The following is a 21,948-nucleotide window of genomic DNA, read 5'->3' on the forward strand; positions in this document are numbered from 1 at the left end:
GGATAGCGCCCCTACTTTCGCTTTTAAAAGGTAAAAGGTCAAAATAAGGTGCATACATCGTGACTCTTGTTTTCAACGTTCTGAAGAGTCACTTTCTATTTCGTGCCCCGTTCGTCCGCTGAAGAAGAAAAAATTGCTGTGATCAGAAGCGTTCATTCATAGATCAACTAAAGATCTAGATCTAGATTCTAACAGACAACTTTTTCGCAGTGAGTGTTGCCTAAAAAATTTTTTTAAATCTAGAGAATCTAACTCAAACTGCTTGATTTAACAACAACGTTGACATGGATTATAAGAAGCTGCTCTCTCATTTCATCATGATCATGTTGCATGTTGTGCAACAATATAATTTATAAAAAGTACTATTCTAGACTTAAGACTAGATTCTAGATCTAGATCTAGATTAGATATAGATCTAGATCTATATATCTATATCTAGATTAGATCTAATCTAGACTCTAGATTAGATCTAGATATCTCTCTAGATTCTAGATCTTCTAGATCTAGAATCTAGATCTCTATACTAATTTTACTGTCTTGTATGATTGTAATTGTTTGTAAGGTTGTATACAATGAAATGATGCTTTATAATAAGGCCGGCTCTATTTCTCCGATCGTTCGGGAAAATAAACTTGAACTCTATTTCTCAGAACGGTTTCCGTTCTCGAGATTTGTTGATAATAAGCGAATGGAATGGCCCCTGTGTGCGTGCGTGTGTGTGTGTGGTGTGTGTGCGTGTGTGTGTGTGTGTGTGTGTAAGGTGTGAACAGGGGGGGGGGGGGGGGGGGGGGGGGTTGATGGTTGTTTTTTTTTTTACATGAAGGATTTTAGTTTTTGCTGGGTGAATAGCAAAATAGGTTACTGCCAAGGTCGAGCAGTCTTGTTTTCTAGCAGTACCTTTTGAAAGGTATTTTCAAATGAAGTATAGTCCGGGAACGTTTCCCCAACCACAACTGAATTATCTGAATATTCAGACATTTAAAAATCTCTAGCTCTAGAAATTGAATTTGATGCAAAAAATGCTTCTTCCCAGTCCTCGTAGAATGGCAGAATGAAAGGATGACGCCTAAATCTCGCAAATAACCCAAAAAATCTCGAGATCGAAAACCGTTCGGAGAAATAGAGTTCAGCTTTATTTTCCCGAACGTTCGGAGAAATAGTCACTTCGTTATAATAATGTTATGCTGTGTGCCTCTCAGAGCTCTCTTAAATTTGATGTATCGTGATGATTGCATTTGTATTGCATCGTGGGAAGTGTGAAGGCCTGTCCTTTTTAGGGCTCTCTTCGGGAAAAGTGGTCGCAGCCTAACTTCATAGACGTTACATTACATACACAGTTGGAAACAAAACCAGAATTTAAGTTGCCTTTTAAAAAAAGGGGGGAGCCCGACGTTGTGTCCTTGGGAAAGGCACTTTACACAAATTTTCCTCACTTCACCCAGGTGGGAATGGGTACCCGGCAATAGAATCTAGACAGTGAAAGATCTTATCAATTATCAGTGTATGTTAGTGTTTTAGCGTCTATAATAGCTGCTTGCACTGTATGCTTCCCAGGAAGTTGAGATTGTTTCAGAATGCTCTCAGGTCTGCTGGGGTAATAGTAATGTATATATTGTAAAGCGCATAGAGCTTGCTGTTGAGCGGGTACTTGCGCTATACAAATGCTATCTATTTTTAAACAAATTTCTTTACCTGTTCGTATTAACTAAAAGTGACTAGAGACAGGTAAATGATGAATACTACTACTGCTGAAATTATAAGATCATGTACTGTTAAAGGCAGTCTCGTCCTTTATATGCAACAGAAGAGCCAAATTGGTAAGAAAAGTGATCTTCATGCGGGCTCTTTCCCTCTGAGGGCAACTGCTCAATTTGCAGAGTTGAGTGACATCACCGCTGAGCACGCGATACGAAGGCGTGCGTCGTGACAGTGACAACACAGCTGGTAACCACAACGTTATGAGCCTGTGAGATATACTGAGATTTAGGAACGAGTTTCTGTAGTGTGATAAAACACATCAGCAGGCTCTTATTGTCTCTTTCAGCGTATTTTTATCAGGAAAGTGCTATTTTAATGTTGCAAAATATTAATTTGAATTTACTATAATAAGAACTATTATCAGCAGCCAATCTCTTGCCCACTATAGCTGACTAAAAGCGACTGGCTCTGCGCCTGGTGACCACCTACCAACAATTTTCAGTGACCATATACATGACACATGATACCATGCTCCCTCTGTTTCTAGTCCCCCAGTGGCCACCAGCCTTAGGACAACTTTTTAGAACTTGACACATTTGTAATTACTGTCCCCTGCCTCATCAAGCCAACCCGACCAGACCCATAGTAAAATATTTACAAGGCAGCCAACACAGTTTTGGCAACCATTTATTATAACGGCAACATGAAGTGAATGGTTCCAAACCAGGATTGGAGGGTATGCCAAAGATGTCTGCTCTCCCCACTCTTTTCAATATCTTTTTAGGGTGAATAATGGCTGACACACTGGAAGACCATTAAAGGAACAGTCAGCATTGGAAACAAGACAATTAAAAATGTATGTTTTTGCCAACAGCATCACATTGACAGCCTAGCTGTACAAGAGTAAGACAAGAGCTTGCCAGCTTGGTAAATCACCTTAAGAGGCCTCCAATGCATGACATGCACACATAGATGTGGAGAGATGACATGGCTAATGACAAATAACACTGATGGCATCAGCACTGACATTGCCACATGATAGGCAGCAAAAAAAAAACTGGAGACAATCTGTAGTTTTAAATTGTTGGAGCTATGTTATCGAATGAGGGATCTTTTCGGATTAGGGATATAAGCTCAAAGTACTCTCCAGGATAGCCCAGACCACAGCTGCAATACCAAACTAAAAGTCATTTGGAACAACAAGAACATCGCCATTACTTCCAAGATCAGACTGATGATGCATTCCCTGGTCATATGATGTCTCCTTTTTTTAAAAAAATGTTTAGTGGAGCTATTTGTTACTATTTGTTGAACATCTCATCAGTTTTATGATGCTTAAAGTATGAAGTTGAATTTATGTTTAGTTTTGAGCTAAGAGCCCAGCTCCTCACAATAAGGTATTAACTGTTACTGTTTATTTTTTACGATTCTCATGGTAACAATTTTAAGCTCTGTCATGAGGGATAATTTTATATGATTTATTGGCACTATAGAGCATTAAATATTGACCCTCTAGCCCATTAAATAAAACTGTTACCTCTTCAAAACTAGGCCAGCACTCTCATGATGGAACACTTTTTCTCCTTTTCAAAGCAACAGCAGGGAATTTTAATGTGTGATTATACAACACTTTTTGCTGGCAACCTCAGGCTTTATCTTTCAATTTTTCGAACTGTATTATTTTACACCCCTTTTAACACAATTTACATAATTTAAAAGGTGGTCCTCTTTTGATGACACACTAAATTTGGTCCTCTTTTGATGACACACTAAATTTGGTCCTGGAAAGAGTAGGTGAATTTTTAGAGCTATGTTTGATTTTATAATAATATAATAGTCATAAGTAACAGTTTTTTAAGCTATCCTGTAAAAGAGGAACAATAGATTGGCTGTTTTGCAATGAAAGACGCACTTTATTGTGATGATCAACAAATATTTTTGTTTGTCTGCCTTGATTTTCTGGATTGTTGAAGAGTACCACTGGTAAGTTCTTCTTTTCTTTCTCTTTACTATTCTTCTGATTTATTCAGTTTGTCCATATTGCTTTTTCTTTCAGCTTATCACTGTTGTTTTGTCAATGTGCTTTTTTTAACTCAAGTCAAGCCTCATACTTGTCTTGACTTTTCATTAAATGGTTATTATCAGGTCAGTTTACATCTTTTTGACTTCATATTTTCAGAAATGAATCACGCTCGCCGTTGTGTTCACCGCTTAGTGGTTATGAGGCCCCAATTAAGGAGTGTCTCCCAAAGCTACAGTACACTCAGCAAAGGAATGATGCGCCCTCTGATACAGGCCAGCAGAAAGAGCTACAGGTTCGCACCAGCTATTGGCAATAAAATGATGTCAGGCGGTGCTGGAGATAGCAGTTTTGAAGTTATCAATGTGCAAGACGAGGAAGATTTCAAGAAGCGAGTCCTTGAAGCAAGTGCCACAACACCTATTGTTGTGGATTTCCATGCTGAGTGAGTAATTTTGAGTAGATCCAATGGTTTCCTTCAAAATTTGTTTCCCATGTGCCTGAATTTATTTTTAATGACTCAGCATGAAAACTATTACATTACTAAAGCCAGTAAAGGAACAAATTGTACACAAATGTGACATTGGAAAAAAAAAAGGGAAAGGAAAACCCACTCTACAGAATCAGCCATCTGCTTTTTTTGTGTGAAAATGCACAGTACCTCTTTTACTTTTATGCACCCAGATTTTTGGACCCCAAGAAATTTTAAAAAGCCATTTCCATTTTGAGGGTGAATAAAGGGGTACAGTCTGGTTATAGACCCTAGTTGGCCTATCCACTCTGTAGCATTCAGTATTTCTTAGAATTTGAGTATGAGCCTATAGGACAACAAAACTAGGAAGATACGATTTGGACTTTGGACTCACCACTGTTTCATTTTGACGCTCGGATCGAAATTCTTTGAAAAAACGGATTGTTTATTTGGGGCATATAATATACTTGCATTATGACATCCTTGACCTTACAGCTTGGTGTTTTTCCAGTTCACCATGGAGTGCATCATTTGAGCAAAAATGAAGAGATTGGGGGGGGGGGGGGGGGGGGGACCACAACAGTGGGCACCTGACTACACAGCAAAACAAAGCAGTGCTCCCAACTTGTTGCCTCTATAAATTTTGCTTAAAAATATTGCTGCTCTTTTTATTTTTGATTTTATCGCAAAGAAAGGTACACACAGCTAGAAGTAAATTTTTAAAAAATTGTTTTAAGATGTTAACTCTATTATGTAGTTGCGAGCGCTGTAAAAATCTTACCAAACTGAAACTGAAAACTCCCTCTGCTGTCGTAAGAGAAAACGACGAATGGTTAAAATTTTTCTATTTTTCTATTTTTATATATTTCATAGAGTATTTAATTCTGCAACTGATGGTGTAAAAATTTGTGTCATATCGTAATCCGTTGTTGCGTAATTGAGAGTTCGTCATTTTCCCGTACACTGGCGAGCTCTGAGCCAGAGCTCAGTGTAAGGGAGAACGACAAATGCTCGATCGGTCAAGGATCACTGCTCGTTCGGCGTTGTCCCCTGGTCTCTGCCGTTAGCAAATTTGGCGTGGGCGACGAATGACAATCGATCACTGTTGCGTCAGTACAAACATACTAGGCTTTTTGCAAACAAATACACCACCACCCCCTCCCCCGGAGTACCGTCGACCAGGTTTATAAGAATGTATCACTTAGTATGTCTTTCTGTCTGTCTTCACGTATTAGGCCTATGCTGACGGTGTGAATTGACAAGAGCAGGCGGTAGAGAGGGGAAAACGGATGGGAACAGGGGGAAAGGGGTGGGGATGGGAGGGTCAAAAAAGTATTTAGGGAGAAATTTATTAGCACTGCATATTAGTGTCCGCCAGATGTTCACAGACTAACGTCATGTTAGTTTGCTGTCCAGTCATTTGACATCCCAAATCCCAACGATGGTTATAATAATAATAATAATAATAATAGATAGCATTTGTATAGCGCATATCCCCGCTCAACAGCAGGCTCTATGCGCTTTACACTATATTATTACCCCAGCAGACCATAGAGCACTCCGAAACATTCTCAGCTTCCCGGGAAGCATACAGTGCGAGCAGCCGATTAAGCGCTCAAACACTAACAAACTGACACGATCTTTCGCTGTCTATAGCCGGGTACCCATTCCCACCTGGGTGAAGTGAGGAAAATTCGTGTAAAGTGCCTTTCCCAAGGACACAACGTCGGGCCCCTGACGGGATTCGAACCCACGTCCTTACGGTTGCGAGTCCGACAGCCTAACCACTAGGCCACCGACGCCACAATTTGTCTAGCACGTGTCACTGGTCGACATCCTTATAGAATTACCAAGCAATTAATGACACTGCGTTATGAGAGTAAATTTCTTTGTCCAACTTAAAAAGTGGACGTATTGTGGCGACACTTAGTCTTGCTTTACGATTTTTTATGACTTGATGGACGATACGATCGAGTATAATAATGTCTTGCAGATTCAAACTGTCCTTGTCGATCTCTACTTTGTGGTATGTTTTCCGATCAACTGAATCCTTTATTAAATACAAAGCGTCTCATTACCTCTCCCGAAAGCGTTTGTAATACAGTCTTGTCAGATTGTTACATTTCTTACGAGAAAGTTTGACTTTTGCAATGATCTGATCGTATTATTGACATTGTAACATTGTTGATCCCTTTGGTCGTGCAGGGAAAATTTTGCAATTAGCGAAAATAAAAGTAAAACTCGCTTCTGAAGAGAATACAATAAAGATATATCATGGAGATCAAACTTTTGTTCCGAATGAGACAGTTTTAAATCAAGCTGTTGAAAATGTGCGCACATCTGATTTGTGCGCTGACTGTAGTATTTAACCAAGCGAGGAAGGCAAACGAAGGACGTTTACCGAGTTAAAGTTGGGATATAACAAACACCTAACTTTATACGTATAATAACTAGTTTGTATACGTCTTGTTTTTATTTGTAGCAACCAGTACACAGTCATTACTGTCAATAATGCGTCACAACTGACCATCGCCTACTCTCATAAACGTTCACGAGTGTAAGGGAGAACGACGAACCGTACCATTCGTCGTTTTCGCGTACATCGCAAGGCTCACCTGCGGGCGCGCAGTGTAAGGGAGAATGACGAATGTCGAATGACTTTGCTACTTTTTAATCTAAACCATTCAAACTTTAGAAACTGCATTATGAGCACCTCAATCAGATATCTGGTGAATTACAGCTTAAAAGAGTGAAAAATAGAAGAGTTATAAAGTGAAAACAGTTTTTGCCTCTCCTGAAAAATTTGCCTCGCTACCTGCGCAGGACCATTCGTCGTTTTCCCTTACAACGGCAGCCCTTAAAACCCAATAGGCAGAGCATTTGTACAAGGCAATTTTGTCTTTCGTTTGGGTGTAGGCTAACGATACGGTCCATGCTACGAAATGACTTTTTTTTTTAGAGAGAGTGACGAGTGGCTGCCACGATAGTGCACTGTCTAAGAGTACACATGTCTGTATTTTTTGGGGAGTTTTCAAGACTCTTCTTTACCCGCTTAGCTTTTTTCTTTTTGAGGATAGACATAAAATTTAGAGGTCCCACCTCACCTCTTAAATAACTTAATGTTGATAGGGGCATTATTATAAGTACCATACTATACCAAAGTTGTCTTGGTAGTCATATTGTTTTGTGTGTGTTAGCTGTGCAGTGCATTGTTGCAAATTATTTTGATCAAGCCTTGAAGTCTCATAGTTTCAGTTGATAAATATGGACACTTGGTTGCAATTTAAAATGTCTGCAGGCAACATATAATAGACCTAATAGTTTGCAATATATTGCTTTGAAATATGTGATGAAACACTTTTCTCGTCGAGTATTGCTGTCTTTCTATAAATCCCTTTAAGTGGGTGGTTGGCCGGTGCTCTGGTGTGGTTTGCTTCTTCTTTCCTATCAAACATCTGTCGTCCTTATCTCCCCTCCTTCTTTTTTATGTTTGTTACTCTTTTGTAACGCCTCTGATCTTCTGGCGCTCATATGATCTTATGCAGTTGCGAGCGCCGTAAAACCTCTAGATCTGCTACTAAATCCCCCTAATCCCACCCGCCTCTTAGATAATTTAGATTGTATTGATCTAGGTGTAAAGCATTTATTTTTAAAAAATATTTTTATTCTTTGGTTGTGAGGTGAGCTTCAGAAACTCACCTATGTAATATTAAAATTCATGACTTTTGTAAGGTATTACATGTAATAATTTTGCTTTCACAGGTGGTGCGGCCCTTGCAAAATCCTTGGTCCAAGGCTGGAATCACTCATGTCTAAAGAACAAGGGAAAGTGACTATGGCAAAAGTCGATATCGATGATCATTCAGATCTGGCCATGGAATATGGGGTAAGCAATTTCCTTTTCTCCTTTGTGTTCTAGTTCTGTCTTTTTGATGGACAGTCTTTCTTTATGATTTTTTTCTTCCTCATATCCCGCGGCCAAGGTCCTTGCCTTCAAAATGCCTTTCTCTTGTAGGGAGTTAATCCGATTCAGTAGCTAGCAAGCAATCAAGGTACATTGAGTGAGGTTTATTGAAGATTTTGATACATGCACTTCAATTCCTGTGTTTAATGCAGTTAAAACTGGTCTAAAGACACAATACTGCCGTATTTAAATCTTATTTTACCTGCTCGTTTGATTCTTCTTCCAAAAACAGAGGTGTGATCAGCAGCAACAGTGATTGTCAATTTGTATACCTCTGTCAGAACATGCGTGTTGATATATACAGTCAAACCCCGTTGTACCAAATCCATCTCAAAATAGATGGTACCAACTTGAACAAGGAGAATAACCCAGTGTATCTTGGAGTACAACTTGACAGCAAGCTCAACCTGAAACAACACACCAACAACCTTAGGAAGAAAGCTATGAAGAGACTTAATCTCACCAAACGACTAGCCAGTACCAACTGGGGATCAGACAAGAACACCTTAAGAGGCCTCTATTTGGGATATACCAGAGCTGTTTTTGATTATAATCTTGTTTTACAAAAAATCTGCAGTAAAACTACAAAGAACTCAATGGACACCATCCAAAACCAAGCTCTTCGTCTTATCTCTGGCGGAATGAGATCCTCATCGACTGTGGCTTGTAAAATCCACACAAATATTGAGCCATTAGAAACTCAAAAAAAACGGGCAGCTTTAAAAGTATATGAAAGATCTAAAAGGCTAGAAAATAACCACCCTAATAGAATCCTTGTTGACAAGTGGAAACCTAATCAAAGACTAAAAAATACAAAATCTGTATTTGACACTGTTCTCAATCTCCAAGAAAAACATCACCTCCCTGAAAGACGAGAACCTTTGGAAAGAGTTCCTTCAACTCCCCCACCACATCTCACCATAGCAAAGCCAGAAATTAGGAAAACACTTTTGGACAAGAGCAATAAAAACACATATCCAGTAGCACTAAAACATTCTGCCCTTGAAACAATTGATTCCTATCCACCAACATGGATCCACTCATACACTGATGGATCTGCCTTTAAGGCAACAATCAATGCTGGATATGGGTCAGTGAGCAACTTGCCCAGTGTTTTAAAAAAGAAAGTCTTTAATTCCAGCGGGTCCTTCTGCTCCAATTTCATTGCCGAACAACAGGCTATCACCAACACAGCAAACTACATCAACTACTTGTTTGACACTAACCCACTTGCTACCACAGACATCGTTATCTTTACAGACAGCCTTTCGACACTAGAGACACTTGAGAGTGGGACTGATGTGAACAAAGATATATTGCACTTGATTTGGAGTCTACATAATTTGATAAGTAGGCACCACGTCAGAGTAGTCCTACAATGGATTCCTGCCCACACTGGAATACCGGGAAATGAAAGAGCTGATGCTCTGGCAAAGAAAGGAGCTAGCCTCCCTCAGCCTGAAATTCCTACGAATTACACCACCTGCTGCCAAATGATCAAGTCAAACCTCAAGGAAGAGTGGATGAATGATTGGGCCACAGGTACGACAGGAAGGATGATGTATGGCCACATGAATAAACCACTGATCAAAGATCCAATCAATGAGTTGAGGAGGAGAGATCAATCCATAATCTTCCAACTTAGAACCCAACATGTACCTCTCAACCAACATCTCAACTGAATTGGAGTAAAGCAGTTTGCTGCCTGCCCATTATGTGACTACCCCTCAGAGACAGTGGAACATTATCTGTTCTTCTGTAGAAAACTAACTGATTTAAAGGGATGTTTTCTTCCCAAGCTACCCCACACATCTAATTGCCTCTACTCCTCAAGACAACAATTAGAACAGACATGCAGCTATTACCGAATGGCATCATGCAGAAGAGTTAATGCTCAGATGCTACTGGATCGCAAACAACAACAACCCCGTTGTACTGCCAGCCCCGCTTACTGCCCGGTTTTGCCAATGTACAAAAAGAATCCCCTCTATAAACATGGTATTTGCGCCTTTACACTGCTCTCCGCCAAATGTCTCAATGGTACAGTCCTTATTAAACTACTGTAAATTTACCCTGTTGTATCGCCAGCAAACTAGCCGCCAGTAATACACAGTACACACTGGGGAACACATGGCAGAGCTGGAGCGCGAGAACGGAACTGAATCGCCACTCTTCCCTGCGGAACGCGATTCACGATTCACTTCAGCGGAATGCGGAATAATATCGCCTTCCGATTCCCGATTCACTCCCCTGTCACTGTCACCACCTTGTGGCTTGTTTGTAACCTACTGCTGGGTTGTGAGTTGAGTCTTGAGCACAAGAACGGAATGGAAGACTTATTATGGCTCTCCTTTATTTTACAAAAGATGGTATAGTCCAACCCCCCTATTAAAACATAATGAACGGATTCCAACCAATAGACTAGGAATTTTATAGAGCCATTGTTTTAGCAAATCATGGGGGGGGGGGGGGTGAATTTATGGGGTCGCTAATTGAAGTCAATAGAGCAGCACAACGAAGAGTGGGGAGGGGGGGGCGGAGAGGATGGTGGGGCAACAAGGGTGGGACTCGCGAAGAGGCGTTGATATGACACTGTTCTGTTTCATGCATACAACGAGTCCGAGGCTTAGTGTTCCACGAGCGCTCGCTAACTCGCGGTTCTTTGAATCCGACTGAATCGCGAGTCACCACTCTCAGATTTGGTGAGCAGGATCCAGCTCTAACACACAGCGCACGTCACATCCCCTGAATGATTGCTTGACACATTTCACACTCACGTTTCTACAAGCTAGGCCTATGTGTAGATCAAACTCTTTTCACCAATTTGCTCCCTCCCCGCCCATCCCACCTCTCCACCCTTGTCTTGTAAATTTCAGGTAATATGGATAGCTCTTCAGTGATGTAAGCTTAGTTTGTCTTAAGCGAACACAATAGGCCTTCCATGTGTAATGTAAAAAAGTAGTTTACAATTATATAAAACATCACTTTATAATTCAGCATCAAATTCACTTCCCGCGTGGTGCGCTGATTATGAAAATGCTATTATATTAAAGCTTTGGTCAATATTTAAAAAAATTGGAATTAAAGATATTTTATTTAGTAAGGACTCGCACCCAAGTGTAAGTGGCTGATCGAAGGGAGATAATTCATTACTTCATCTAGTGATTGGTAGAAAAATTCCTTTGACGTAGGACAGTAGGTGCTTCATGTATTTAACAGAGGACATGAAAACCTCATTGTACCACCTGCCTCGCTGTACCGCCAACTTCATGCTCGTCCCAAGGTATGCCGTGTAATGAGGTTTGGCTGATGATAATAACTTAATAACAGTATACCGGTACATTTATGAAAGAGTTGCTGTACATTAAATAGGCTAGTATTTGTGATACTTGTCATTGTGGAAGTTGTTGATATTATATTTTATTGTGATGTGCCTAGAGCCATCAGGGAGTGGGCATTATAAAAGTGATCTTACGTGTATGATATGGAGCATCTGGGAAACTCTACAAACCAAACTTGATTCAGGTTGACTCTTACTGAAGTTTACAAATGTTCAGGTGTTAAATTTCCATGGAACTGCAGGAGTCAGTCTTTGCGAAGATTTTGACATGTTAGGAGTTCATATAAAAATCATTGCCATGTCAAAATCATTTGCCATCTTCACCACATTCTGCTCTGGGATTTTTTAGCAATTCTGTGATTTCTGTTTGCCTCTAGCCGAGCATAGTAAAGTCAGTTCCTGGGTGGTTAGCAGGTGCTCTGGTGTAGTTTGCTCCTTGTCTTTCGTCCATGTCTCTCCTCCATCTATTTTGTGTTTGTGACACCTCTGATCTTCAGCACTTATGTGACCTAACTGTTTGGCAAGTGCCGCAAAAATCTCACTAACAAACCAAAAGTCAATGCCTTGCATGCTGCCGTCTGTTTTGTACATTTTTAAATACAATATCAATACACTGCGTAATATTAGATCGATCATTGCTTCCAACCAGTGCGTGAAAAACATATTTAGTACGTTTTGAAGGTCTTATAAGTATGGAAATTGATCGCTTTTAAGGACAAGCGGGCTAGCCCACATTTTGGGGGTTTCCAGAAATCTTGACCTACACCAAAAGTGAACATTGCCCTACCTATAGGAGAAGTTTGGTTTCATTGGTGTGTCTATTTGTTTGGTTACAGAGAAAACTCTCCTTTTTTTTTAAAGGAACTAAACAAGGGTCCAAAAACTTTACCTTTGATTTTCTCAATTTCAGGATAGCCACCTTGCACATAAAAGCGACCAATTAATTGTCATGTTTTGGAAAAACTTGCGCATATTTTCTTTTTTCTGGTATTACTTGTCTCAGACTTGCCAGTGCTGAAGAAATCTTATGAACTTTCAAGACCTGATAAAATTATGAATGAGAATGAAGCCCATAAGTCATTTCAGTCTGTATCCTTACTACAGTTACTGAGTTAGTGTTAGTTCTTGAGCAAGAATTTATTGAAAGCAGAAAAGTGTGTGTAAAGGATTTGGATGTGCCTCCTTGGATATTGTTCATCATCTTGACCTGCCACATGGGTACAGTATGTTTTTGGGATTTGAAAAGTTGGTAGCTGTGTATTACATCGTGTGGATGTTTCTATTATTCTGATTTTGTACCGGACTGACCAATAATTATCTTCTTCTTCTTTTTCCATCAGGTGAGGTCTGTACCTACAGTTGTAGCTATCAAGAATGGCAAGATTCAGAATCAGTTTGTTGGTGTGATTGATGATGACCAAATCAAGGCATTTATTGAAAAACTTGTCATCTCGTGATTAGAATGAAAGTGATGCTCTGTATGTTAAATTTGTCTTCTGTGAATATAAAGTATTAGTTGGATGATTTGGTTTGGTTGACTGGATAATCAGAAAATGTTGTACATGGCTTGTTGCCATGTCTTTCAGACTATTTAATCATTGACACACTTTTCTATTTGTTTTTGTATTTGCTTTATGCAGGAGTTCATGTTGCTTCACCCTACAAATAACTTTTTACTTTATAATGTGAATTGCAGACTATCTACATAAAGGAATATAATGTGTAATTCAGTCTGAATCTGAAGTGCATATGAAGATTTTAATTTACAGCACTTAAAAACTAGTCTTGGTATTATGAAGACTACCCAAGGTAGGGGTTATAAAGATTGACAAGGATACTTTTAGCCTACAGTTGTCAGTTGTCGGTGAACTAATGATAGAGATTGTTGGCCATTGTAAGCAGAAAGGCTACATATTGTTTTCAAAAGTTAAAGAGAAAAGGGTTTTATTCAGTAAATTGGTCGATGAAATAGCTCACTCTGTTGATATTATGGAAACGACTGAGAAAGACTGATTTATTAATGAATAAACTAATCATTTTCATCAAACAACGACTTCATTTTTTTTTTTCCGTTTTAGTTTTAATGCCTTGTTGGGGTTCTTTAAAAACATTTTTTTTTAGAGTCTTTGTAACTGGAAGTGAGGTCATGATGTCATGGTATGGGCTGAAGGACTTCTGTCGAATGTGTCTCATTTGTTGTACTGTTACATAATATTATTACTCCGTTGCTAAGGAATGATGATTTCATCCCATTCAAAGCTGCGGGTAGGTGGTGGGGGTCACTGGTAGGTCCTACTCCTCTACTTTCTCTCTGTTGTTTCTGTCTGTTTGTCTTACTTTTTTCCAGTAGGCCTACCAAATGAAATTGCCATTTTGTGTCCATGTGCATCTCTTTACCCAAACGCAAAATTCAAACCATTCAAATCCCTCACACTCACCACAGTCTCTATTGAATATACTGAACATGGTGAACCTGCATCTGTGGTGTGACAGTGAGGCTTTGTGCTGGCGCACGCAGGAAACCTGAATTCAATTCCAGAGTGGGGAGAAGACTTTTATTGATTTGAGTATCTTAGTCTTTCTGCTGGGATGTTTTTTCCCTCTCAGTCCAGGTTGGCCCAGACAGGCTATGTTCGAAGCTCATCTCCTAATTGATCTAAATTGTATTTTAAGAACAGAGCAATAACACAAAACCTTGTGTACACATGAAGGAAGGGGGCTCTCATGGTCTGAAGGTTATGGTGTTCGCCTCTCATGCCATAGGTCCCGGGTTCGAAACCTGACAGCGACGGAAAATTTTATTGTATAAAATTGTCTCTTTTTCCCTCTGTTCCTGCTCCCAAACGTCCATGTTCTGTCGTCGCCTTCGTCTCCACATTCTAAGCTTCCTGGGAAGCATACAGTGCAAGCAGCTGATTAAACGCCCACACACTAACTGAAAAGATCTTTCGCTGTCTATTACCATGTTCCCATTCTCACTTGAAATGAAGTGAGGGAAATTCGTGTAAAGTCATAGCTAAGTGTATTTCCCAAGGACAGGACGGGATACCAACCGACGACCTTACAGTTGCGAGTCCGAGAGCCTAACCACAAGGGGGGGGGGGGGATCTTTGAATTATGAACCTATCTAATTAAATTACGGGGTAGGTGGACAGAGCAACTACCGCCCAGTTCAGCAGCCAACATGTCTTTTGACAATGGTTGGAAGAGATACAATATTATGTTCTTCTTTCAACCATACGAATGGTTTTTGTCTTCTTCCAGCTCTAGTCGTCATTATCAACTGCCAGATCTGTGACAAACACTGTTTATCAATATTTAAAAAAATAATACATGTACATGTATCATGGCTCTCCATTCTTTTCTTTGCGAGGGTGTTCTAAAACATACATTAGCCTGATCTTTTTCCGTCACCTATCTGTTATGGCTCTCCAATTAGGTTGCTCGGAGTTCACCAAATGAGATTCGAACAAACCAATAAGAACCTCGACCTTTTACATCTAGGTATATCTGTCACTGTTATCTCTGTTCAATGCAGAGACTAGAACCAACAGGCGAGACTACTGTGCCTTATCTGAAACAATCGCTCATTACATCACGCCGTCAAAGGCAGTACCGTAAATACGCGTTGGAAGAGGCAGTAATTTCGTCATTCAGCAATATTATAAGTGCTACCAATACAAGTTTATCAACATAAACTTACTTCAAAAGCTTAAACATAAACTTGAACGAATGGATGATGTGGGGAAGACTAGGACATTATAATTTGTTGTTGGTAATGGTGATATTTTGTTTGTTTGTTTTAGTCTTGAACTTGAAGCAAAGAAATGACAGGATCGCCGATGTCTGTTGCAGATCTAGTGTTCGACGATGCTGATACTAGTGATACATACAGAATTTCAAGTGTATACAGTAATGGCTTCGGCCTTTGCAGTAGTTTACATGTTAGGTACGCCCACCTATGTAACTGCCTCAGACCTAACATTCCGCATGGGAGATTGAGAGTCCTGTACCCAGTTTCTGTCTGAATACTGAGACTCACCTATTTACATATTCGAAGATTTGTACAAGTGCAAGACAAAGGATACCACCATGATGTATCTGATGGAAGTTTTCCTCATACTAAGCACGGCTCTGATTATGACATCAGCTGTTGGGCCCTTGTGTTTTGAATGTGTGGGCGTGGAGAATCCTTACGAGTGTAAAAATATAGTTCGATGCAAAGAGAACCAAATGTGTTTTTCCACGAGGTACATTGACTATCACAACGGGAAGGAGTTCTGGGACCTGAGCTGTAAAACGGCGTCTTTCTGTATCGCTGTAGGGATTCACACAGGGCGCCGTCGTCGAGACTCTGACTCTGACAATTGGGCTGCACAAAGGATTATAAGTACCCAGCATGCTCAAGATGAGGCGTTTCAACGACACTCTAGAGAGATTAATGACCACCTTGCTCTCTGCTCCTCATGCTGTCCCGGTGATCACTGCAATACCAACGTGTGTCTTACAGGCGTGATCAAACCACCGAAAGGTCTTTCTTGCTACTCTTGTCAGGACGTCAAGGACCCGGCTGACTGCAGACTTGTTGAAAATTGCAAGTTAGGGGAGAGCTGTGCTGTATGGACAACGCCAAACGGCCTGCTAAGTCTGGGGTGTAAATCCAGCAGTGTGTGTACTGTGGAAGGTAATCAGATTTTCTACGGGAAACGAGCTCTTGGCGTAAACGCATTTTCTTCACAGCCTTCTCAAACACCGGCAGCTGTTACGGGTAATAGAGGCGTGCGTGCATCTCGCTATGAAATGCCGAGAACATACGTAACACCGTTTCCCAGCATGAACTTACTGCAAAAGTTCGGTGCCGGTAACTTCCAGCTTAGCGCAGTCGAGCAAGGCTCTGATGTTTATGACGTCTCCGGATTCCATAGACGATCGGTGAGCTCAGGATGTCGTGCTTGCTGTGACAGCAACTTCTGCGCCCAGCGTTACTGCTCGCGCGTCACGTCGTTACCCCAGGGCGTGGTCACCGTCACAGCGCCGCCTACTACGACGCCAACGACAACAACAACCACTACCACCACGACAACAACAGCTGCCCCCACCACCACCACAACAACAGCCGCCCCCACCACTACCACAACAACAACCACTACCACCACAACACCGAAACCATTGTCCGTGAACATCGACCCTGTCTCTCAGAACGTCACTGAGGGCGACAATACGGCTGTCACTTGCCTCGTTCGTGGACAGCCGCCAATACACGTCACCATCGAGAAGAAAAATTCCGGAACATCTCCGACTGTCTTCTGTGATGAGCAAATATTGGTAGATCGGAAAAATATTTCATGCAGATTATCTCAGGTGCCGTTATCACTTTCAGGAAGTATGCAGTGCAAGGCAACTAATGCGTTTGAGAGTACTTTTTCAACAGCTCAGCTGTTTGTCAAAGAACGTATAATTCCTTTCTCAGTGACACAGAAACCGACGGATACGGACTTGACTCCTGGTATTACCACAGAAATCTTCTGCGGTGTCCGCGGCAAACCGACTGCCCATTACACATGGCTGAGGAACGTGTCCGGAGTTCTTAACAAAGTGGTCAACGGCAGTGCAGTGTCCAGTTACTACGACACACGTACTGATGCAGCAGTACTGGCAGTCACTGGAAAAAGCTCGGCCGCTGATGGCGTCTATACGTGCAGAGCTAAGAACACGCACGAGACTATGGATTTCATGTTCACGCTAAAAACACTGACTGATGTGGCAGTAGTTTCTCATACCCCTAGTAGCATTACAATAGGGGCACCGCCTTCTCAAACTGAAGTAACCGTATCTTGCGTTTTTCATAGCTATCCTTCCCCGTCAGTGGAGTGGACCTATAAAACAGAGCGCGGTTTAGTTGCTAAATTGCCTAAACAAAACTTCAGCGCTTCGTCAACTGGAGACAAGACAGAAAGTCAGCTGACCATCAAAGTGGACTTTATCAAAAAGAACGCTCTGTCGGGAGTCACGTGTTTTGGGGACAACGGGTACGGGAAGGTGAATGCGTCAACTTCCATAACAATTCAAATGCCCGCCAAGATCACCACACCTGCTCAGAACTATACAGTCCAACATGGACACAGCCTAGCAATCAACTGCGATGTGACAGGAAACCCTCAGCCAGTGATCAATTGGCAATTTCTTGACGAGTACGGATTGCCGTCAGTATTGCCAAACATTCGTTTGGAAAACCAAGCAAGGAGACTAATTGCTGATAAAGTAAGTTTCCCAGGGACGATTATCTGCATGGCATCTAATTCACTTGGAACAGATGAAGCCAGCTTCGGAATTAAAGTTATATGATACATGTGTGGAAAAAAGTACGTGCGCGCATTATAGACTTGAATCATGGTATTCTAGACCATGCAATGAAAAACTGCAGCTCTTAGTCTTTGCTTTCTCTAAAACTTTAGCTGCGAAATATGAGCACCGTGGGCGTCCAAAGAAGGGCAAAAACACCACTCTCACTATAGCTTAAGTGGAGTGCGCACATCACCACCCCCACCCCTTCCCCCTTTTCCCACGTCCTTCAAATAGAGTCAAATGGTGTGCTCTATTATAAAATTATAAACTGGAATTACGTCAGTGTGCAGATCTAGGATATTAAAAGACAAAAGTCTATGGCACGCAACAAGACAACTTCGCCCCTCCACCCTTCCCTGAATTGACCCATTCGCTGCTTCAGATAATGGGTAGTTGACGTCATAACTAGTCATTACCCTGAAACCTAATTCATCGTACTTGTCATCATGTCTTCTGTCAAACACTGTCCTCTCAACAACAAAAATTTTCAAATAATAAAAAAAAAAAGAAGAAAAATACTGTACAGTTTGTTATGTTGCTCTTGATAAGAAATAAAGAGTCGTAACGGGGCAGACTGGCCAAATGTTTCATTCCGCTCATCTCAGTACATGTACTTAAATCTATAAAGATGAGTCTGCTAGTAAAGCACATAAATGTTTAATGGATCACTGTCCTATCTTTTCCCCACACAATTGTTAACGGTTTGTTTACACAGGGAGCATAAATCTTCCTCCTCAAATGCCAGATCAGAATCATGACATAATTATATCGGCCATCACGGTTCGCCAGTATGTATACTGTTCGACTGTCCTCGAAATATCACGTTTGCCTTTCATTTGGAACGGGTATTACGTCAGTGCACACAATCTAAGATATCACGATAAATTCTATGACATATTTTTGTAAGCGTATTACGACGCATGGACATACATGTGTAGGTAGATATAAGGTCATAATATGAGCGCACGAAACACACCAGACATTTTCAGTTGATAGGAACTTTTTTATTTTGCCCAGGTGACGGCCGATGCCTACGCTTATTTTATCGATTTTGGACCACAAAGTACAAAGTAAAGGGATCTTGAATTAACGTACGCAACTTTCACACGGGACCTCCGATATTTTTTGCCCTTGCCCGAGAAGGCTAGGTGTAGATCTTTCCTATCACAAGATCAGGGGTGTGGCTTAAGACAGCAGTAAGTGGCCAAGGAGGAGCAGTAGAAAGAGTCAGGAGCAAAGGAGTTGAGGGAGGGGGTGGGAGGAGCAGGAAGTGGAGACGAAAGCAGAAGACAGAATATTGCTAGTTGCTAGAGAGCAGGAAAGGAGGTGAAAAGTGACACTTACTTTTTTAGAGTAGAAAATTTTCCGTCGCTATCCGGATTCGAACCCGGGACATATTGAATGAGAGGCGAACACGCCTTAACATCTAGGCCACGAGAGCCCCCGTCCTGGACTTTATTCCAGTGACGAGACATAACGAGCCGGAGCCACCGACTCAGCTGAACGGTGAAATCATCACGCTGGATTGTCGTGTGCATGTGAAGTAACGTGATTCGAATCCCAAACTTGGGTTGTTTCAGTTTGAGTTCGAAGTTTTCAGGTACCTGGTTGGTCTTTGGAGATGGACGTTAAATTCGGTGGTCCCACTTTTTTTTAGAAGACCTTGCAGTGGTAATGATTGTGGAAGTGTGTTTAACCAAACTCTATGGTTTTTATAACCCACAGAATACCTCACCGTTCAAATTAGAGACTGAGTGCATCTTGAGTCTCAGCATTTGGAGAACGTAAAACCTGCATTGATTGTGTGTTCGTCGATTTTGAAATGGACGAAATAATAAACTAAAGTCTATTTGTAAGTTCCAACACAAAGTTCTCCTTTTCGTACCCCTACTAGAATCTAGGTCTCAGGGGTAGCGACTGCTCGTTCATCATCCTGCAGTGCAACTGATTTTTGCTTTTACGTAATAGGGTTTTTTGTTCGTACTGGCCTTCAGGCAGCCCAATTCCATGTGTTCTACATGTATATGATTTTATAGTCACATACTGACTAGAGTATTTTCAGTTTAAGAAGGAATTAATTTTGAATTTTGACCGGGTAGCGGCCGAAGCTTACTTGTTGTACATTGACATGCATCGATTTTAGGATCGTCAAGGGTCTTTAAGTTTAATAAGCTCACTTGCACATGGAACCTCCAAGATTATTCGCCTTTATAAGTTTATCCGAGAAGGCTGGGTGCTCGATCTTACTTACCCTAAGACCAGGGGTGTGGCTGGAGGACAGCAGCAAGAAAAAGCTAGGACTAGTATGAGTAGCAGTAGAATTTAGAAAGGGTAAGGAGTAGAGGAGCCCAAAAGTGGGGTTGGGGGAGAAAGTGGAGATGTCAGCAGATGACAACATGAGTGACTAAAAAACAGAAAAGGAGGTTTTTAGGACGAACATTTTTTGTCGCTGTCAGGGTTCGAAAACAGGACCCTTTGAACGAGAGGCTCCTAGCACAAAAGTTTATAAATGTTCTTAGAAGAGTATTATAATTTGTAGATAGTAGGACTGCTACAAAGTCAAGACATGGCAGTTTAAGAGAAAATCATATGTTAGTTGTTTCGTATCACTTTTCAGATCTTACAATGTGAGATAATAGTAATAGTAGTAATATATAGATTTAATAAGTAAAGTTGCACTGTCACTTCTTAATTTAAGAATAAGAAGATAAGCATTGGATGACCATGTCTCGTTGGACCTATGTTGGTTGCGAACAAAGAGAAAGAAAAAAAGTCTCCTCATTCGTACAATGTACAAGTCTGTTCAGGACACAACATTTATAGTACATGTATACTATGTACTCATGTACAATATGTACTCATGTACAATGAATATTACAGACTAAAGTTACTATTGGTCTAAGTTAAAAAGTCCAGGTCTCTAATTTATTGTCGATGATATCTTCATTTCTTCATATTTAATTCCAATTCCTTGCAGAGATTACTTGTTTGAAAGTTTGGGAACAGACTGCTTTCAAAAGGGAAACCCCATGGTTTAAGTTTTATGGCCCACATTCCTTGATAGTCGTAGAGTGGGAAATAGGTGTACCAGAAAAAGTGGCACGCTGTCTGTCAAAATCAAAAGAGAGACAACGAAATTGTTTAAAATTCAAAAACACAAGCTGCCACCATCGGTGCAGCTGATTTCATGCTAGACTGGTTTGATAAATTTTCATCTATTGCCATCCTCATAGTCTTAACTCACTCACAAATTAAATTAAAGGTTCTCTCTCAAAGATAAATTTGACGTATCGAAAAGGGTGTGTTATACTCTTCCTTTTCCTTCACTTTACCCAATACAGGGTCTGTTTCAAGTTAATCACATCCCCTTTTCTTGTGTAGGGTCTTCTGAGTACTCAGTATTTTTCCTTTCATTTTGCCACTCTAAATGCACATATTCTTCATAGTTTCATAGCCAGAGTTCTTTCAAAAGCCTCGTAGCACATGTACTTCCTCCAATCCTTATCCTGTTTCCACAGTGTTGGCATCAACACTGATTTTACAAAACACTGAGTGAGAGGTTTGCTTTTTATTTCCCGATAAATCTGTCTCCGCGGTTTTAGGCAAAACAAATTCTGAAATTATGCAAACAGCCCAAAAATGTGAAATTATGCGATTCTGTTAATTATAACCAAGGACGATAAAGGAAAATAATCAGAAATTATGCAAAAAATTATCAAATTTTGCTATATTATGCGGAGTGCATAAAACACCGGGGACAGATTAATGAATGTTCAAGAAAATGTAGCACATTTTAGCTATCCTTTTCAATCTTTCTCTTGGAACATCTCAGAACAGCCGTGAAATATTTGATTACTTTTATTTAACCATCACTTCACTGCACTGTTACAAATAATACAAAACCTCTAGTCCTCAACATAAAATCCCAAATACAGTCCACGCCGGCATAAAGCACATTTCGGACTCGAGCACGCTAAACGGCTCTTACCGAATGCGCCTTTAAGCATGGTAACTTCAGCTTCGGGCACGCTTCATTTATAAGACAGTCAATACTTTCATGATGACCCATCAAAGTTTGAACAGTCTACACCGCAGCAGTGAGTGTGTTA

At 40.7% G+C, this 21,948-nt stretch overlaps 2 protein-coding genes across 2 annotated transcripts; both read left to right on the top strand.

Annotated features, from left to right (window-relative positions):
- The first annotated feature begins 77 nt into the window (after positions 1–77).
- Positions 78–13,010, top strand: LOC101855028 (thioredoxin, mitochondrial). The gene is made up of 4 exons (XM_005100637.3): positions 78–209; positions 3,878–4,163; positions 7,953–8,076; positions 12,835–13,010. The coding sequence occupies exons 2-4, from the start codon at positions 3,880–3,882 to the stop codon at positions 12,949–12,951; spliced, it is 525 nt and encodes a 174-aa protein (XP_005100694.1). The 5' UTR covers positions 78–209; positions 3,878–3,879; the 3' UTR covers positions 12,952–13,010.
- Positions 13,011–14,489: 1,479 nt separating this feature from the next.
- On the top strand, positions 14,490–18,555 carry LOC106012065 (mucin-5AC-like). The gene has a single exon (XM_013083777.2). The coding sequence runs from the start codon at positions 15,587–15,589 to the stop codon at positions 17,837–17,839; it is 2,253 nt and encodes a 750-aa protein (XP_012939231.1). The 5' UTR covers positions 14,490–15,586; the 3' UTR covers positions 17,840–18,555.
- The last annotated feature ends 3,393 nt before the right edge of the window (positions 18,556–21,948 follow it).

The sequence above is a fragment of the Aplysia californica genome, unplaced genomic scaffold (genome assembly GCF_000002075.1).
Source record: "Aplysia californica isolate F4 #8 unplaced genomic scaffold, AplCal3.0 scaffold00254, whole genome shotgun sequence".
Classification (NCBI taxonomy): Eukaryota; Metazoa; Mollusca; class Gastropoda; order Aplysiida; family Aplysiidae; genus Aplysia; species Aplysia californica.